Consider the following 18,266-nt stretch of genomic DNA (forward strand, 5'->3'; position numbering starts at 1 on the left):
GGGGTTGGGCTGGGTGAGCTTTCCAGGTCCCTTCCAACCCCTGGGATTCTGTGATTCCCTGCTGGAGCTGGGGAGCAAGCCCAAGGAATCTTCCTGGAGCAGGGAGGTGCTGGAGGGAGGAAAGGGGGTGGTTGGGCATCCCAGCCTTTCCTCAGGGAGCCTGGAGTCATGGGGGGCAGTGAGCAAAGTCCAGCACTTAATGACCCTCCCTACAATGGTGCTTTGCTGGGGGCCCAGGAGGTGCTGCTGGGAAAATGCCCAGTTCCTTTCCTGGTGAAGCCAACCAGAGCCTTCTGGTTTGGGAGAGGGTGGTGAGACAAGGGTTTAGGGGTTCAGCTCTGGATCTGCCTCCAGCCTGGAGAGGTTGTGTGGACTCAAAGCAGAACTCCCCATGCTGGGCTGCAGGCAGGGGGATCAAGATTTGCTTCTTGGAACACTCAGAAAGAAAAGACTCAAAACTTCCAACTGAGCTTTTCTCCATCACCTCTGGTTCCTCAGCACAGGAGTCCCTGCAGAGCCAGTCTGGGTGGGTGCCCCTCCTGCTGGCCCTGCTGCACGAGTACACAGCCAGCAACTCCCACTGGAAGCCTTATCTATCCCTCTGGAAGGACTTCAGGAGCCTGGACCACCCCATGTTCTGGTGAGGTGCAACCAAGCAGGGCTGGGGGGTGGCCTCCTTTGAGAGCTGGGGCTGCTGACCAGGGTTGGATCCCATCCTGCTGTTCCAGCCCTGGCAGGAGCCTGAGGGACCTGGAGCTCCAGGCACAGCCAGAAAGCAGGAAATCTGGAGAGCATCAGGAAGATGAGCTTTTTGAAGGCAAAAGGAGCTGCTAAGATCCTTCTCCCTGGGGCAGGTGGAGATAAACCTGCTGCTTTTCCTGCAACAGGCCTAAAGAAGAGAGAACGAGGCTCCTGCAGGGCACGGGCATCCCTGAAGCAGTGGACAAGGACCTGGCCAACATCCACATGGAATACAGCTCCATCATCCTGCCCTTCATGCAGGCCCACCCCGACCTCTTTGACCCCAAGGTGCACACGCTGGAGCTGTACAAGGAGCTGGTGGCCTTTGTCATGGCCTACAGGTGAGAGGGGGGGAGCAGGACCCCAGGAACGATCCCAGGCTGCCCAACTTTGGGAAGTGGAACTTGGAAGGTGGAGCTTGCCCTGTGTGCTACAAGGTGTCCAACTGGCTTGTCTTCATCTCCCTCAGCTTTCAGGAGCCTTTGGAGGAGGAAGATGAAGATGAGAAAGGGCCCAACCCTCCGATGATGGTGCCTGTGGCAGATATTTTGAATCACGTGGCCAATCACAACGCCCACCTGGAATACTCTCCCGTGAGTGCAAAGCTGCTCTGTCGGGACCAGCAGGGCCTGGTTCCTCTGGCTGCCAGGCTGGTGGGAAGTGCTGGCAGAGCAGGATTCCCCACCCCCTGATGCTGCCAGGCTGTGGGAAGTGCTGGCAGAGCAGGATTCCCCACCCCCTGATGCTGCCAGGCTGTGGGAAGTGCTGGCAGAGCAGGGTTCCCCACCCCTGGAGCCAGGAGGGGCTCAGGGTGGCACCGCAGCAGCTCCCAGCGCCTCTTCTCCCCCTGCTTGCAGCAATGCCTGAGCATGGTGACAACAAGGCCCATCAGCAAAGGTCAGGAGGTCTTCAACACCTACGGGCAGATGTCCAACTGGCAGCTCCTGCACATGTATGGCTTTGCCCAGCCCTTCCCTGGCAACACCCACGACACAGCCGACATCCAGATGGTGACCCTGCGCCGCGCCGCCCTGCGCCGTGAGTGGCGCCCGAGCCGGGAGGGGGCAGGGACCTCAGAGAGGGATGTCCTGGAAGGGGGATGGAGGGATGATGGAGCAAGGAGTCCCTGTCCCACAGCATGGCTCTGGTTTTCTGCCTCCTGGCTCCCTGGGGCTGCAGCTCTGCTGTCTCCAAAGCAGGTGCCAGGAGTGAAGCAGAGCAGCAGCTGGTCCGTGAGCAGTGGGACTTCTTGTGCCAGCTGGAGATGGTGGGGGAAGAAGGTGCCTTTGTGCTGGGCTGGGATGAGGTGCTGACAGAGGAAGAGCTGTCCACAAGCCTCAAGGTGAGCACTGCCCAGTGTACAAGCCAGTGCAGTGAAGGGGACAAGGCTGTGAGGGCATTTTGGTACCAGCACTCCTGTGTGAAGAGTGACAGGGAAAGTAGTTGCCCGTCTCCCCAAGGTTCAGGTGCTCTTACTGTCATTGTCCTCTCCTGAACTAACCCTTCTGACCTGCCCTACAGCTCTGGGGCTGATGCTGCTGTTCTAGAGAGTTCTGTACCTTTGTGGGCAGCAGCCAAGATGTCCTTAAAGACTGTTCAACACCCAGGTTTGCTTTCTGAATGTTCTTCTGACCCAGCCGTTGCTTGTGGTGAGGGATCTACAGCCAGTTTCACTCCAGCTCAGGAACAATTCACCTGCTCCACACAGCAGTCAGGACCACACTTGTGTAGAGAAGCCAGCCAGAAGCCAACCACAAACCTGTCTCTCTGCCTGTCATTCCAGGTGCTGTGCATGTCAGAAGAGGAATTCAAGGAGTACAAGGAACAGGATGGCTGGGAGGATGACAGTGAGGAAGAGGAAAACTCAACCCTTTCTAACGAGGCTCTCTCCAGGCTGAAACCTTCTTGCAAAAAGCTCCTTCATGACAGTGTTTTGCTGACCCTGGAGTCCTACAGCTCAGACCTGAAAGAAGACCAGGACTTGTTAAATAACAAGGAGGCTTTTGGGAAGCTGAGCAGAAGGGAGCAGCAAGCTCTGCACGTGCGGTACGGGCAGAAGAAGATCCTGCATCAGGTGCTAGAGCTGGTGCACTAGAAACCTCCTTTGCCTCTGGAAATGAACTGCCTGGAATGTGCTCAGGAAGGGCAGGTCAGCCTTTGGCCATCCCTTCTGCAGGAGGTGGAAAGATGAAACATGGATCCACTTGCCCCTCAAGAGGCACGTGGCTCTGTAGCCACCTCTACAGAAAGAAAACCTTCTGGAGCACAGAAGTGGGTTTGGGTGGCCTTGTTTTACAGAGCTCTGGAGCACACCTGGCCCCTCTGGAGCACACCTGACACCTCTGGAGCACACCTGGCCACCTTCTGCTGGAGCACTTCAGACCACTCCCATGTCCTCAAGGCTGCCTTAGGAAGGCAGACACACTTTGTCCAACCAAGGGAGTTCCCTCATGTAGCATCAGAAAGAGAAGGCTCCCATGTCCAGAGGAAAAGGACCAAAATCCAGCTGCTAGCTCTGGGCTTAGGCTCAGAGTAAACATCTGGCAGGTGTCAGGACCTTTAGCTGCATTGATATTCTTCCCCTCAGCAGTTCCTGCATGACAAGCCAGGTCTGCAGGACAAGCTCTATCTAATAAAGCCTGTTTCATACACAGCCAGTGCTGCCTCCTTCCAAAAGGGGTGGGGGGAGTGTGAATCTTTACTGCTGCAGCTTCAAATGTTGCAACCAAGCAAACCCCTGGGTAGGTGAAGGTCAGATATGACCTTGACTTCAGTGCTGGGGGCCAGGGTGGTGTCACATTCCCTAGGGTGCTTGTCTTCCCTTGGACAGGGGCAAAATGCTGTCACAGGGTCCAGTCTGCCATCTGGGCTCTTCTCTGCCATCTGGATTTTGGATGGAAAGGTTAGTCTTGATGAAGTGCCTTTTCCCAGGTCCTCTAGTGATCCCTGGGGAGCTGCCACCAGCCCTTGGTGACAGTACCAGGGGGGATGAAGTGCAGTGGCCTCCATCCCACCAACCCAACGTGTGTTACTGGGATCTTGGCTCAGTCCTGTCCACCTTCCACCTCCTCTTGACACCAGTTTCAGCTCTTCAAGCCTGCAGGGACCAGCCACACAGAGGAGCATTAGTACAGAACCAGAGGGACCTTTAGAGTCACCAGGCCAAGGCAGCAAGCTCTGCAGATGGTTTGCCAGAGATAAAGGGCAGGAAAAACCCACAGCATCTGGGCTAGATTAAGCAACCATGTGGTTGCTGATAAATCTCCCAAATCCTAATCCAATACAGGAGGATGAATAAACCGAATTTGCAGCACCAGACCAAAAAAAAAAACAAACCAAGTGAGCAGCTTCCAAGAGCTGTTTCAGCACAACTGCTGTCCTGCCAAGCAAATGCCAAGGAAATGCAGGATCTGGCAAGAAATGAACTCCTTTACACACAGGTTGCTGTAAAACACTGCCTAGAAACAGGTCCCAGATATTCCCCTTGAGCTGCAGCCCCCTGGATCTTGTGCAGCAAAAGCCCAGCCAGGTTGACAACCCCTTATGCCAGCAGGAAATCCTGACCTCTCCACTCCCACAACAGCAGCCAAGGAGCTTTGACCAGCTTGTTAGCTGAGCAAAAGCAAGTAGGGAAGCTGTGCTGCCTCATCCCTGCTGTGCTGCTGAGGCCAAAGGGTTTTGCAGCACCCCTGAAGCCCCCTCTGCCCTGGTTACAGCCCAACCAGCCTGTCTGCTGCCCAGGCCCTGCACCCCAACATTGCAACCACTCTCCTGTCCAGCACAGCTTCCTCAGAGCCAAATCCCACTAATCAACTTAGAATCATCAAGGTTGGAAGGGACCTTAAAAGATCATCCAGATCCAACCCCCCTGCCATGAGCAGGGAACCCACCACTAGACCAGGTTGCACAAAACCTCCTCCAACCTGGCCTTGAAAACCTCCAGGGATGGGGCATCAACAACCTCCCTGGGCAACCTGGGCCAGGCTCTCACCACCCTCACACCAAACAATTCTCTCCTCATGTCCAACCTCAATCTCCCTCTTCCAGTTTTAATCCCTTCCCCCTTGTCCTCTCCCTCCCTGCCCTTGTCCCAAGTCCCTCCCCAGCTTTCCTGGAGCCCCTTCAGGCACTGGAAGGTGCTCTAAGGTCTCCCTGGAGCCTTCTCTTCTCCAGGCTGAACACCCCAACTCTCCCAGCCTGGCTCCAGAGCAGAGCTGCTCCAGCCCTCCCAGCATCTCTGTGGCCTCCTCTGGACCCTCTCCAACAGGTCTAGATCTTTCTTGTGCTGAGGGCACCAGAACTCTATGCAAACTGTACTTCCCCCTGAGCTACTCCTGGCTCCAAACAGCTCTGTCCTTTTCCTTTTTGCCCCTAACAATTCTCCCTCTCTGACCTCAAGCCAGAAGAGCAGCTGGGGTGCTTTCAGGCAGTGTGGCTTAAAACACACTGGAAAACTTGGGATGGGTGGAACCAACTTGGAAAGGCATCAACTGGGCAGGTAGGATGGAAGTGGAGAGAAAAAGCACAGGGGCACGTGCTGCATGTCATGACTTTAATGTGTAACTACAGGATGCATACATACAAGAAGTGGGAGAACTAAAGCCCAAGAACTAGAAAGGCTACAAAATACAACACATGGACCAATACTTTACAAAACATTCAAAATCCTTACAAAATGGGCTGTATTGGTCCTTTGGGTTTTATGGTTTTGTGGGGTTTTTTTCCTTTTGGGGTTTGTTTGTGGTTTGTTTTTGTTTTGTTTTTTGTTTTTTTTGCTGTTTTGTTTTGGTTTTTTTTAACAAACTTATACTGTGTGGTCACAGGGTGGGAGGTGGGAAAAGGTTTAGATTTAACCCCCTCCCCATCCCCTTCCAAAATTTACAAGTGTAAAAAAAAAAAAAAAATAAAAGAAAAAAGAAAAAAGGTATAGGCCTGGTCTCTGGTTTCTTTACTAAAAACAGCTGCCCCTGTCCCCAAGGGCCTGAGGTGTGTTTTCTCCACCAGAAAGGCATCATCCTCTGCCTGCCACTCCACTTGCTGTCAGCATTTGATGAGGGTGGGTGGGGGGGAAAAGCAACCTTAACCCCTCCCTCACCCCTTCCCCTGCTCCAGAGTATTCCCATATATTCCAAACACAGCCACCTTTTTTTTTTTCCCTCTTGTAAAACAACTTAGTGATTTCAAGGTCCCCCATCCACATAAAGAAAAATAACTTACATAATATTATGAACTGGCTTTTCAATATTCTTTGGGAGTCTGGGAATGTCAGGACAAGGAGGTTTGCCCCAGACAAGTGCTTGGCATCAGCAGCTGCCCCTTTATTACAAGCTGGACAGGCACCAGTTCCCCACCTGCCTGTTTACACAATTTGCACAAACCCAAAAGTCCAGACAAACGTTTCTGTTCCTTGTATTTACACTAGTTCAAAATGATATTCACAGCATCTTCTGAATTTTGGCCAAAAGTCAACAATTGGTTGCAAACTTTGGAACGTGCCCACAATAAAAGACTTTCAACCCAGGGTCTTGTTGTGTCTACCCAATGGAGCAGGGCTGGGAAGGTCAGGAGGAGCCTTACGGAGTCTTCTGTCACTTGGTGGGATGGGGACCTCCAGGCTGGCACGTTTTCCAACACAAGATGCAGCTCATCTAACTGGCACCAGTCCCTTCCATGACTTGCTGGGCCTGCTTCTGCCCCATGCAGCACTGTGCAACTGACTGGAACAACCTGGACACGGGAGGAGAGCAGAGTGAGGTGAGTTGATGGCAACAAACTGTGCTTCCAAAAACTCCGGGTGCCATCTCAGCACCTGCTTCAGGTAGTGATTTTTGTGTCTTGGGTTATACTCACTTCTCAATCTCTGGAGCACAATGAACAAACTCATGGTTCCAGAACTTAAAGGCTGGATTTTTTATCAGCTCAATGAAAGTAATGAGGAGACCCCAGGGATGAGGCCTATTTACAATCAGTCGTTCCAAGAGAACCCTGAAATCCAAAAGCAAAAACAGAGCTTGAAGAGCTGAAATAGACAGAGAAATGAACAGCTGAGGTGCTGGCAAGTGAAATGCCCTCCCCTCTCACCTGGTGATCTGCTCCTGGATGGCCTCAGTGTTGGCCTCAGCAAAGAGGTACAGCATGGTGCAGCTGAAGTAGTGGGTGTGGCTGTTGGGGTAGCGCAGCTGGTTGGCGATGGCGTTCAGGAACAGGTACCGACCTGCAGGGGGAACAGGCAGAACAGGGTGTTCCTCAGAAAGGAATCAAGCAACAACCAGCTGCAGGTCGAGGGAGGTCATCCTGGTCCTCTACTCTGCCCTGGTAAGGCTGTGTCTGGAGTATTGTGTCCAATGTTGGGATCCCTGGGTCAAGAAGGACAGGGAAGTGCTGGAGAGGGGACAGCAAAGGGCTGCAAAGATGATGAGGGGATTAGAACATCTCTTTGATGAGGAAAGGCTGAGGGACTTGGGTCTGTTTAGCCTGGAGAGCACTGAGGGGCATCTTATCAGTGCTAATCACACAATCACAGAATCCCAGGGGTGGGAAGGGACCTGGGAAGCTCCCCCAGTCCAACCCCCCTGCCAGAGCAGGGGCACCCAGAGCACATCACACAGGAACATGCCCAGGGGGGTTGGAATGTCTCCAGAGAAGGAGACTCCACAGCCTCTCTGGGCAGCCTGGCCCAGGGCTCTGTCACTCTCTTCCAGTGCTCTGCCACTCTCTAATCAATACTTAAAGGGTGGGTGTCAGGCCCACCAACCTCAACACAGAAACAACCACCTAAACATAAGGGAGAACTTCATTCCTGTGAGGGTGACAGAGCCCTGGGACAGGCTGCCCAGAGAGGTGGTGGAGTCTCCTTCTCTGGAGACATTCCAAACCCACCCAGAAGCCATCCCATGCAAACTGCTCTGGGTGACTCTACTCTGGCAGAGGGGTTGAACTAGATGATCTCCAGAGGTCCCTTCCAACCCCCATCACTCTGCTGCTGCTCAAGGTTAAGGTTTGTGAACCTGCCTTGTGAAGGTGCAGGAGAAAGGTATGAAAAAGCCTCATCAACCCAAGCTGATGGGGCAGTAAGAACTGAAGTCCTCTTCATTAAACCTCTCATTCCCTCAAATACCTCATTTTGTTTTAATGCTGCTCCTGGATTCAGAGTTTAACACTCTAATGCAGCTCTGAAGGCACCAGCAGCCACACAAAATGCTCTTCTGTCCCTCTCAGAGCTCACACAAACCTCACTGAAATTCAACATCACACGGACTCCACGTGTTTCCAGCTCACCTTCAGTGTCCAGGTCCACTGCCAAGTTCTGGAAGATGTCCATGTGAGCTGAGTGGGTAATGGTGCTCATGGAGGGTGTGCTGCCTTTGTTGTGGATGTGGGCAATAGCTTGAGTACCCACGTAGAGCACCAGAGCATTGATCAGCTGGATGTTGTAGCGGTTGCCAGGCTCGTTGGAGACCTAAGAGCAAGGATACAAAGAGCATGAACATTCCATCTTCATTAAGCCATGGAAGGTACAGCATGTACAGCAGCATCTTCTGAATTATGCAGACAACAAACACACTAAAGCATCCACAGATTCAAGTTGGCATTTACCCTTTTGTAACAGAGCAGCTACATATGTATTTATAGATTCAAAAGCAAAGTGCTGACAGACCCAACAGGCTGGTTTTGTACTCCCTGCCACAGAGAAACAATAAAAAAAATCAGGTCCAGGCAATCTGAATTCACCAGCAGTGCCCAGGGCTGGCTGAAACACTACCTGGGTGAGTGCCAGTGTGCTGAGAGAGACCAGCTTCAGCTCTGGGGAGGTTTAGACTGGAGATCAGAAGAAACTTCTTCCCTGAAAGGGTCATTAAACCCTGGCCCAGGCTGCCCAGGGAGGTGGTTGAATCTCCATCCCTGGAGGGGTTTTAAAAGCTGTGAAGATGTGGTGCTGAGGGACATGGGTTAAGCACTGGGCTTGGTAGAGTTGAGTTAATGTTTGGTAGAGTTGGGTTAATGGCTGGTTAATGATCTTAGAGGTCTTTTGTAACCAGAAGGATCCTGTGACCCTGTGTGCCAAGCTGGCTGTTTTAAGCCAAGCCATGTGATGCATGGAATGTTGTTGGCTAACAAACCTGAACCGGGGTTTAGCTAGTTTGCCTTTTTTTTTTTAACCTCCAAATATTACCATGCAGATCCATGGATTTCTCTAACAATGAATCCATTTGGAGTCAAGGTTTAATCGGATTCTAAAGAAAAACAATCACAACCAAGTTGAATGAAACCCCTTGACTCTCAGAGAGTAAACAGCACTGGAGCCACATGGTGGAAGCCACAAGACTCTTCACCACCCACTGGCTCAGGACAAAAAATGCAATCTTGATGCAATCACCTCTGACCACATTCTTCACTCAAGATTTGCAAGTCTGTGCACTGCAGACATGCAGGCAGAAGAGCCAAAGTTTGAGATCACCTTCCATTTTCACTACAGACATGTGGCAGCTCATGTAGATAAAACCAGCAGTTCTTGAATTACATAATTTTAGGGTCCTTAAGTTAAAATTCACAGCATCACAGACTGGCTTGGGTTGGAAGGGACCTTCAAGATCATCCAGATCCAACCCCCTGGATGGGCAGGGACACCTCCCACCAGCCCAGGCTGCTCCAAGCCCCTGCCAACCTGCCCTTCAACACTGCCAGGGATGGGGCAGCCACAGCTTCCCTGGGCAACCTGGGCCAGGCTCTCACCACCCTCACACCAAACAATTTCCTCCTCATGTCTCACCTCCATCTCCCTCTTCCAGTTTTAATCCCTTCCCCCTTGTCCTCTCCCTCCCTGCCCTTGTCCCAAGTCCCTCCCCAGCTTTCCCAGAGCCCTCTTTCTTCAAATCCCACCTGGCTGAACCTCCTTAACACACACTTCAACACCCTGCTTGGGCGCAGTAGAATTCTACAGAAAAACATGTATTTTCACAGGTTTTTCTACTGCCTGTCACACATGCCTGCTACACACCAACATTTCTGTAAGGAAGGGGGGGTTGACTCAGCCAGGGGGATCATTTGTCTCACTCTGTTTCACTCCAGCCTCCTCAGAAAGCAGCCACTCACCTGTAGGTTGCTGCGCAAGTCAGAGAGAAAGGTGACGGGGGAGCGGGTTTTGAGATAGGAATCCAGGTCCTTCTTGAACTGAGGTGGCATCACCCCAGTGAAATTCGTGAGGATTCGTGGAGCAATATTGATCTCACTCAACATGTCCACCTGTGGAGAGAAAACCCAGTCAGCTAAAGCAGGGATCTCCCAAGGAACCAAGTGCAAGAGCCCACCCGTAAGAGATGTCACATGGACTTCTCGCTGTTGATCACTTCTTCAAAATGAAAGACCAGATTTCTGCAGCTTGCAGGAGAAATTTAGTCTCTAATGTTGAAGCTTATTAGTCTGCCTCAAAGAGCTGAGAGTAGAGGAGAAAAGAATTAAAGGGTGAAGGCTCTGGGGAATTCAGTAACTGCCTTTGAAGTCTCCCTAACTTCACTCAGGACAGTCTGGTAATTTAAAGAAGTACAAACATCCACCCAAGCCAAGAGGAGCCTCCTCAGTCTCAAGTTCTGACTGAACAAGTACTGCAGCTTCCCTCCCATCATCCTGCACAGCTCAGGCAAGGAAGATGAACAGGACAATGCTTCAGGAGTGTGAGAAAGCTTGCTTCCAATCATCCCATCATCAGGAGACTGGCATATACCCAAAGATTCCACCACGTTAACACTCCTCAAAGTCTCTCCCCATTATGCAAGACGCTTGTTTCAGGATGGGGCTTTATCCCCTTATTTTCAAGATGAGGTATCCCTGTTTCTCATCAAAAAGCACTGACAATTACAAAGAGCTTGGACACCAGCTCCTCAACTGTTAGTTAAATGAACCCCAGTCCCCAAACACCCTGCAGAGGAGAAACGAAACAATTCAGAACAAGCTGAACAAAACCAAGACGAGGACTTTTCAAACAGCAAAACCACAAAGACTACTTAAGTAGCCTGTTTTTTTTGGTGACAAGTGACAGCAAAATGATCAAGAAACCCTTGCTGCAACACTGTGTGCCAGTCACATCTAGGGACATCATCAAGTCTCTCCCTTTGGAATCAGAGCTCTTTGGTTTTCCATGTAAAAGCAGGGTTCTGGATGCAGGTCTATGGTAACATAAGGCTGTCAGATTGAACCTGCCCAGGCCTTGCAAGCAAGCTCAGGATCTACAGGTCCCTCCAACTGCAGCAAGTGTCACACAGGACAAGGATTGTGTCCCATTCCCTGTGGAAACTGCCAAACACTGAGTATTACCAATACAACTGAAACCCACCTGCTTAAAAAAATGCACTTCTGTTGGCAGCTGCTGTCATGTTTTGAATTACCTGTTAACTTCTGATTTGTTGCATTAACTCAAGCATCAGTTAAAACTTCTTCCCAAAATTCCAGTCACTGCCAAAAAACTGGATGAAGACTATTTGGAGCATTAAAGCTTCCTGTGATCAAACTGATAAAATTCAGTCCTACCTTTAAATTGGGGGTGAAAGGGTCTGGAAGCCTCATGTTCCGTGGGAAGGCACTCAGGATGAGATTCCTTAGCTGGATACAGTTGGGTGGGATCACATCACAGAACCCATAGTGGTAGTCACACAGGAATTCTGGGAAGTCATGCAGCAGGACCAGCAACACACGCAGAGTGCCCTGGGAAAGAAGATATCATATAAAAGAGAGAAGGGTTGAAACTGCTCCAGAACTTGCAGAGCCACCTTTCTGTGTCATGTGGTTAATAATTAACTGGAAGAAATTCAACTGGCAAGGTGGCCTCTTTCTGTCCCACACCAGATTGGCAATTAACTCTGAAGATCCATATTATAAAAGAGCAGTAAATCCTATTTTGCTACCAGGACATTTTTAATTTCAGGCAACTTTGGTAGCATCCATAAGCTGACAATTTTTCTTTACCTTGTAAAGAATTTGCATAGGTTTGGTGAGTTCCACATTTCGAAGGAAAGGAGCCAGGTACTTGAAAAGATCAATCAGTAACTGGGCATACATAGGCCAACCCTGTCAAGACAAAAACAGCAGGTGGAAAAGGTGCAATGAAGAGCAGTCATCTTCATTTCAAAACTGTCATTAAGATTGGTCTTCACAGAAATCTGGATTAAAGTTCTGTCCTACTGCTAAGCTGGAGCAGCCAGGGCAGCACAGCTCATCCCAAGGGATGATCCCAAGCTGCCCCTCCTGTGCTGTGGGTGCTTCCAGAACACTCAACATGCCACCTGGAGTTGAGAGGTCTAGAGTCCAGCTGTTGATTACTGTTGTTGATTACATTCAATTCACCCTGTATTCCACCTCCTCCAGCTTTTAACATGTTGATTACATTCAATTCACCCTGTATTCCACAGTTTTATTGACACAGAGACTCCCCTCCATGCAGTTAGGTGACTGTGAATATGGCAGACAACAACAGAACAGCCATGCTACTAGTGCACTTGGAGAGAGGTGAAACAGCACCACACCAGGTAAGCATCCATGTGAGCTTTTTTAATTCAGAAGAGATAAACTGCAGCCACACCTTCTGCTGTGGTGTATGTGCCAGCATTCTTGCAATAAATATCCGATGGGAGATCAGTTCCAGCCAGGCATAAACAAAACCTGGAGCTTTTGTAGGCCTCAGGATGTGAAATGTGTTACTGAAAGAAAAGTTAGAGCAGGTTAGAAGTGCACAGCAATAAGACTGCTTTTCATAACATTGAGGGGAAAACATACACAGCCCTAAAAGCAAGGCATTTCAGCACCTGGGGCTTCACCACTTATCTTCCTTGAAACAAGCAAGTGGACAATCTACAGGAGAACTAACGATTCCAAATGTGATCCAGCCACCACAAAGGAACAGGCAGATAAGCCTTTAGATGAAACAAAAAACTCTTGATCCTACCAAGAAAGGACGAGCCTGGTGGCTCAGCTCAAACACGTACCAGAAAGCTGTCAGTGTCTGGAAGTTGATGGTCTCCAGGACGTGCTCAGGAGCATTTAATTCCAAGAGCAACATGATGAAGATGCGATGGTAGGGAAGCTGCTGGAACTCGCTCTGCCGAACGTCATGGTCTTGCAAAAGGACTCCCACCACAATTCCCAGAACCTGGAGAGGTCAAGACATGTCAGTGGTGACAGCAAGAAGGACAAATAATGCTTTATTATACCACCCAGCACTCTGTTTTGCTCTCCTTCTCCTGTGGATCAGTCACAATGACTGACCAGGCAGTGTTGGAAGATCTTAACCAACTAAGACCACCTTGCCCTAAGCCAAGTAGTGTCAAGAGTACAGACAAGGCCCTGACACAACCCAGACCCAGGAACCACCAACCTTCAAGCACACTCTGTAATGCCTCAGAATAGCAGCTGAATTCTTCATTTTAGGGCACAAAGATGAGGTTTGGGTTTGTTTGGTATGAAATCTTTAAGAACAAGAAAGCCCCTTGGCATCCTGATGCTCTACTCAACAGTTTATTGGTTCAGTGACCAACCTGTTAAAAGTTCTCATCAGATATCGATCTATAATGAGGTCCTCAGGTCTCACAGTGGCTTTCCAGTGCCTGGGGGGGCTCCAGGAAAGCTGGGGAGGGACTTGGGACATGGGCAGGGAGGGAGAGGACAAGGGGGAAGGGATTAAAACTGGAAGAGGGAGATTGAGGTGAGACATGAGGAGGAAATTGTTTGGTGTGAGGGTGGTGAGAGCCTGGCCCAGGTTGCCCAGGGAAGCTGTGGCTGCCCCATCCCTGGCAGTGTTGAAGGGCAGGTTGGATGGGGCTTGGAGCAGCCTGGGCTGGTGGGAGGTGTCCCTGCCCATGCAGGGAGTTGGAACTAGATGATCTTGAAGGTCCCTTCCAACCCAACCCACTGCTTGATTCTACACTATTTCAGCATTCAGCTCAGATCCACCAAATCACAGACCTGAAATGCAACAATGAGGAAAAAAAAAAAAAAAGAACAACTTCCCAACCTTATTGAGGAGGTTGATCTTGGTGACCGTGTTGGTGGCCTCCCCCGAGTGCTTCACCAGCAGCGCGATGAGGCGCACGAAGGCGTCCAGGTTGTGGTAGCACTTGGCTCGGATCATGGTGGGGTTGGCAGCAGGGTTGTGCTGCTGCTCAGCCTGGGCACGGTAGCTGATTTCCACACACATCTCCGTGCAAAGGCGGAAAAACCGAGTGATCAGGTCATCAGTTTTCAGGATTCCTTGCTGGTGCATCTAGCCAGGAAAAGAGGCAACCTCAGGAACTGCGACCACAGGAGGTTTTTAACAACTTCTTTCCAACAAACACAGGTTTTATAATCTGGCACAGGTGGTTTTGACCACAAGCTCTCAAGAGAGATGGGTGGCAAGTGATTGCTGCTGCTTCACCCCAAGAGAAACATTTTTGAAGGCAATTTTTCCAGGAAGGGTCCAAGGGCAGGTTGGATGGGGCTTGGAGCAACCTGATCTGGTGGGAGGTGTCCCTGCCCATGCAGATCCTGATGGTCTTTAAGGTCCCTTCCAACCCAAGCCACTCTGGGACTCTGTGATTCTCTGAACTTGAGGGTGGCAACACAATTTTATCAAAGACATTTACTCCCAAATCAGCCTTTTTGATCCTAGTTCTTTTCAACCACCAGCAGAGCTGACAAGCCTGTTCCATCATCTATTCTGCCACCAACACCCCAGTCTGTCAGGCCTCAGGAGCCCACAAGGGGTGTAAAAGCTCTGAGAAGCACAAACATCAGCTACTAACTGAGGCACCATCACTACTCCTGCAGCAACATCCTGTAGAAAGAAGCTGCACTAGAGAGTGACATTTCTTTACAGGAACATTACACACAGAGAAATCTTGGGTGGGTATTTTTGGTTTGCACTGTGGGTTGTTTTTAATAACATATATATTAAAAAAAAGAGATCTCCTTTTATTTGTTGCCCACAATATAAAAACCATCAAAATGAAACAAATAATCAGGAAGCCTCTGGGTTCTCAATAAAGCATCTTAATTCTAAACTCTTACTGCACACACATGAAGCTAAATAAACAGCATAATCATCAACTCCTGGAGGAGTTTCTGAAGAAACTCCCTTTTTTTTAGGAGTTCATGTATCTGCCTTCAAAGTTCTCTTTCATTAGTTCTAAAGACTAGTGGGAAGGAAGCAACATTTAATTTAAGCAGCCAAAATTATGGCCACTTCAGTAATAAAACCTTGTTTAATGCAATTATTACAAAACACTCCTTTAAAACCCAGAGTTAAAGCCTGTAAGGAAAAAAAATAATTATATATAAACACTGCACTTCCATATGTTTCAACTGCTGATTCAAATCTGATCAAATATGAACAAGAGATAAGCAAACAAGTGTGATGAATGAGTGTAGCAGGACAAAACTGCACTCAGTATTAGGAGTATACTGCACTGAAGGGTGTTTTGGAGGCGTATTTGAAGGTATAAAAAAGAGTGAGGTCACACAAAGAGATAAAACTTGTTTTTAAAAAGGTGGGTTTAACACAAGACCCATTAAAAACATTCAAGAGAGATTCCAGGAGTCAGCCCAGCAGAAAGTTGGCTCCAAAAGCTAGTACATGAGGACACTGAAGTCCCATGAAAAATCACTGCTTCAGGCAAGATCTCTGGGCAGACTCTGTAGCTTGAACTTCTTTTCCTGAGTAGCTGCAAGATCTGTAGCATTTCTGTGGTCTTTTCATTTAAAGAGGGCACAATGAGAACAGATGAAGTCAAGGGCTTCCCTTGCAGCTGCAGTCAAGGAGCTGCCTGAACACAGTTTTAGGAAGGAGGAGTTAGTTGGTCACCACACATGCTGGGCTGCTGAGAACATCTCCCTTCTCAGCCCCACCTGGAAGGCAGAGGTGCACTGCTCAGCACACCTGAGGAGGTGCACAGGAGTGAAATGCTGAAGCTTGTTTTAAATTCAGGCACCTCTTTAGCTACAGAACTTTCAGATTTTTCCTCACTCTCATGATTTCAGTTAGAAAAAGGGTTTCCTTGTTCATGTGGTCTGAAACAATTCACCTGCATCTTTAGGTACTAGAAACTCCTTTCTGTGGGTTGTCAAGAGTTACCCATGAGGAGCAACATTAGTCAAGCTTCATGGAGTGTGCCAGAACTACAACCAGCAGCTCTCCCAGCTGAAGTTCTTTTCCCACCAGACTTATCCCAAAACTCCTGGCCTGAAGCCACAGCTTCTTGCTAGTGTCTGAAGAACATGGTTTGGTGAAGGGGAGGGACTTCTACAGAGTTCACCAGCAAAACCAACATGTTGATAGTCAACTGCCATGCACCTGGAAGTTTCAAAAGGATGCCAAGCATGGGTTATAACACTGCTTTATAAATGGAGGGCATCACACCCTACTTATGTTGAATAAAAAGCACCTTTCTTTCCAAAAGCTCTACCTGTCCAACAAACGCAGAGAAAGCTTTGGTGCTGTCACGGCCTGCTGCAGCAGAATGGTAGAGGTTCACCCACTCCCTCAGCAGATACTCTGCCTTCTCCCTCAGCCCTGGTGGATCATCATACTCAGAGGCTTGGGAAATGCCTGAATGCATCATGAAATTGGGACCTCCATGAGCACGGTCAATCATGGCTTCGTAGTTTGATCGGACCACTTCCATCAGCTGGGGTAACCTAGTAACAGAGCAGAGCAAGAGCTGGGTTAGAAGGTCTCCTCCCCAGAAGGTGCAGGAACCAGGAACTCAAACAGAGTTGAAAGCAAGCTAATTATTTCTTATGCTCAGTCTTCATGTCTTCCCAGTCCTCACTGGAATAGCAGAAATCAGTCATGAAAGCAGATACACTTATGATGAAAGTAGGAGCACTGAAGTCATACAGGCTTTGAAGTTACTCTCCAGTCCACACAGCAGTGTGCTGCAGTAGAGCACCAGAAATAGCTTGGGAAGCCCTAACACACTCCAAGTGATGCTTAACAGCCTGGCAGGGCACTAAATTGGGCTGCAGTGGAAGTCAGGTCATGCAGCAGTCTGCCCAGAACCTCTACAGAGGAAAGGATCTTTGTTTTGGGGCCTCTCACCAACAGCAGTTGCTTCCACCTCAGTGATGAGACCTGCACATCCCACAGCAACCTCCATGAGCTGTGGCAGCATCTGCTGTCCAGTTACCTCCTGGTGGACACACAAACCATGTGAGAGTAGTGGATGTTTGCTTCATAGACTCTAAACAAACTTGTCTAAACCAGAAAGGATTGTCTAACTTGATGAATTGCTTGTGATGACCAAATTATTCTATCGACACCTGGATATTTGAGATTTAAACAGGTTCAAATGTTGCCTGAATTTGAGGTAAAGCAGGAAGTCAAGCATGTTTCTCACAGTGCCATGCTATTTTGGAGCACAGTGCACAGACTGATTTTGCTGCTCAAGCATTCAGCTGGAAGTCATGCTGCAGCTGCCTCTGTTTTGACATAAAATCAGCACAATTACATTAGAGTGACAGTTTAACCTAACACAGGACTGCAGCCCTAGGGAAAGCTGAGAGCAGTATGACTGAATAATACAAGACACTGTCTATATATGATTTAGATCATAAATGAAGAGGAGAGAAGTATGTACTGCTCAGTGTTTCAGTCTCACCCTTCTGGGGCGTTTCCTCTGGAATGAGCATTAATCCTCATGAGTGTCTCAATGGTGTGGAACAGATCTGCCTCAGTGACATGGGCCACACTCCTATCATCCACCAACAGGATCTTCACCAGCTGCATGGCAAAGGCCACAGCCATGTAGTTCAGGCCATTCTCCATTGACTGTCAACAGGAAAAAGGGAGGGAAAGTTGAACTACAAAAGCTTCAAGTGGACTGAGCACAGCTCTCCTCCTCCAGAAGAGCAGATTCCCTTTACCTGAGCCAAGTGAAGGTCATACTGCTGCATGTTCACCAGGTGGTTTCGGATGAGCAGCTCCACAGCTTCCACGTTGTACTTGTATTCATCTCTGCATTCAATCAGGCACCTGAAGAACGGGGCTGCTTTGAACAGCTGTGCTTACAACAGCACAGTTTAAGCACCAATCTAGTACTTCAGAAACTCTGCCATTTATTTGTGACCTGCTACTCAACCCCAAAATTCTCTAGGGTCATGTTTGAGTGCAGAACAGTCATCAGTCTCTGGCATTTGCTGCCCTGCACACCTGGCCCCAACAGGAGCTTCAGCTGCTTTGGTGTAAGCCTCTGTTCTGTGGACAAAGTGGCACAGCTGTCCAGCTGAAGCAGCAGTGCTCCTGCTGCAGGCATGTGGCATGTCACATATCACCTGGCCTATGACAGCATGTACAGATGTCCTCTATAAAATGAGGGCAAAACACCAACAAAACCAGGGCATCTCTAATGCTTCATTCTATGAAGGATTCTTACTAGGTCTGGGATAAAGCGGCATGATTGGATCTGGGGAAACCCTAGAGCACCTTCCAGGGCCTGAAGGGGCTCCAGGAAAGCTGGGGAGAGACTTGGGACAAGGGCAGGGAGGGAGAGGACAAGGGGGAA

The 18,266-nt window shown here is 49.3% G+C and overlaps 2 protein-coding genes across 4 annotated transcripts in view; one reads left to right on the top strand and one right to left on the bottom strand.

The window, feature by feature from the left end:
• Window positions 1-498: 498 nt before the first annotated feature.
• SETD6 (SET domain containing 6) lies at window positions 499-2,836 on the top strand (the record flags this gene model as incomplete). Its single annotated transcript, XM_010001687.1, has 6 exons — window positions 499-640; window positions 888-1,082; window positions 1,211-1,334; window positions 1,599-1,779; window positions 1,941-2,083; window positions 2,525-2,836. Coding segments are annotated over 6 exons (1,097 nt in total), but the record flags the coding sequence as incomplete, so codon positions are not given.
• Window positions 2,837-5,539: 2,703 nt separating this feature from the next.
• The window catches only part of CNOT1 (CCR4-NOT transcription complex, subunit 1), a 56,174-nt gene continuing 43,447 nt past the window's right edge, over window positions 5,540-18,266 (bottom strand). For 2 of the 3 annotated variants that reach the window (XM_010001684.1, XM_010001682.1), the window contains exons 36-48: window positions 17,629-17,737; window positions 17,364-17,533; window positions 16,170-16,401; window positions 13,742-13,990; window positions 12,717-12,880; window positions 12,314-12,431; window positions 11,701-11,802; window positions 11,266-11,439; window positions 9,835-9,984; window positions 8,020-8,200; window positions 6,823-6,955; window positions 6,592-6,726; window positions 5,831-6,468 (exon numbers count right to left, since the gene is read on the bottom strand). In XM_010001684.1, coding sequence (XP_009999986.1) covers window positions 6,390-6,468; window positions 6,592-6,726; window positions 6,823-6,955; window positions 8,020-8,200; window positions 9,835-9,984; window positions 11,266-11,439; window positions 11,701-11,802; window positions 12,314-12,431; window positions 12,717-12,880; window positions 13,742-13,990; window positions 16,170-16,401; window positions 17,364-17,533; window positions 17,629-17,737 — 1,996 coding nt within the window. In that variant the 3' untranslated portion in view covers window positions 5,831-6,389. Of the gene's footprint in view, window positions 6,469-6,591; window positions 6,727-6,822; window positions 6,956-8,019; window positions 8,201-9,834; window positions 9,985-11,265; window positions 11,440-11,700; window positions 11,803-12,313; window positions 12,432-12,716; window positions 12,881-13,741; window positions 13,991-16,169; window positions 16,402-17,363; window positions 17,534-17,628; window positions 17,738-18,266 lie in introns of all 3 variants that reach the window. The other variant, XM_010001683.1, reaches the window with a different exon arrangement.

The sequence above is a fragment of the Chaetura pelagica genome, unplaced genomic scaffold, assembly GCF_000747805.2.
Source record: "Chaetura pelagica isolate M959 unplaced genomic scaffold, ChaPel_1.0 scaffold1157, whole genome shotgun sequence".
Taxonomy (NCBI): Eukaryota; Metazoa; Chordata; class Aves; order Apodiformes; family Apodidae; genus Chaetura; species Chaetura pelagica.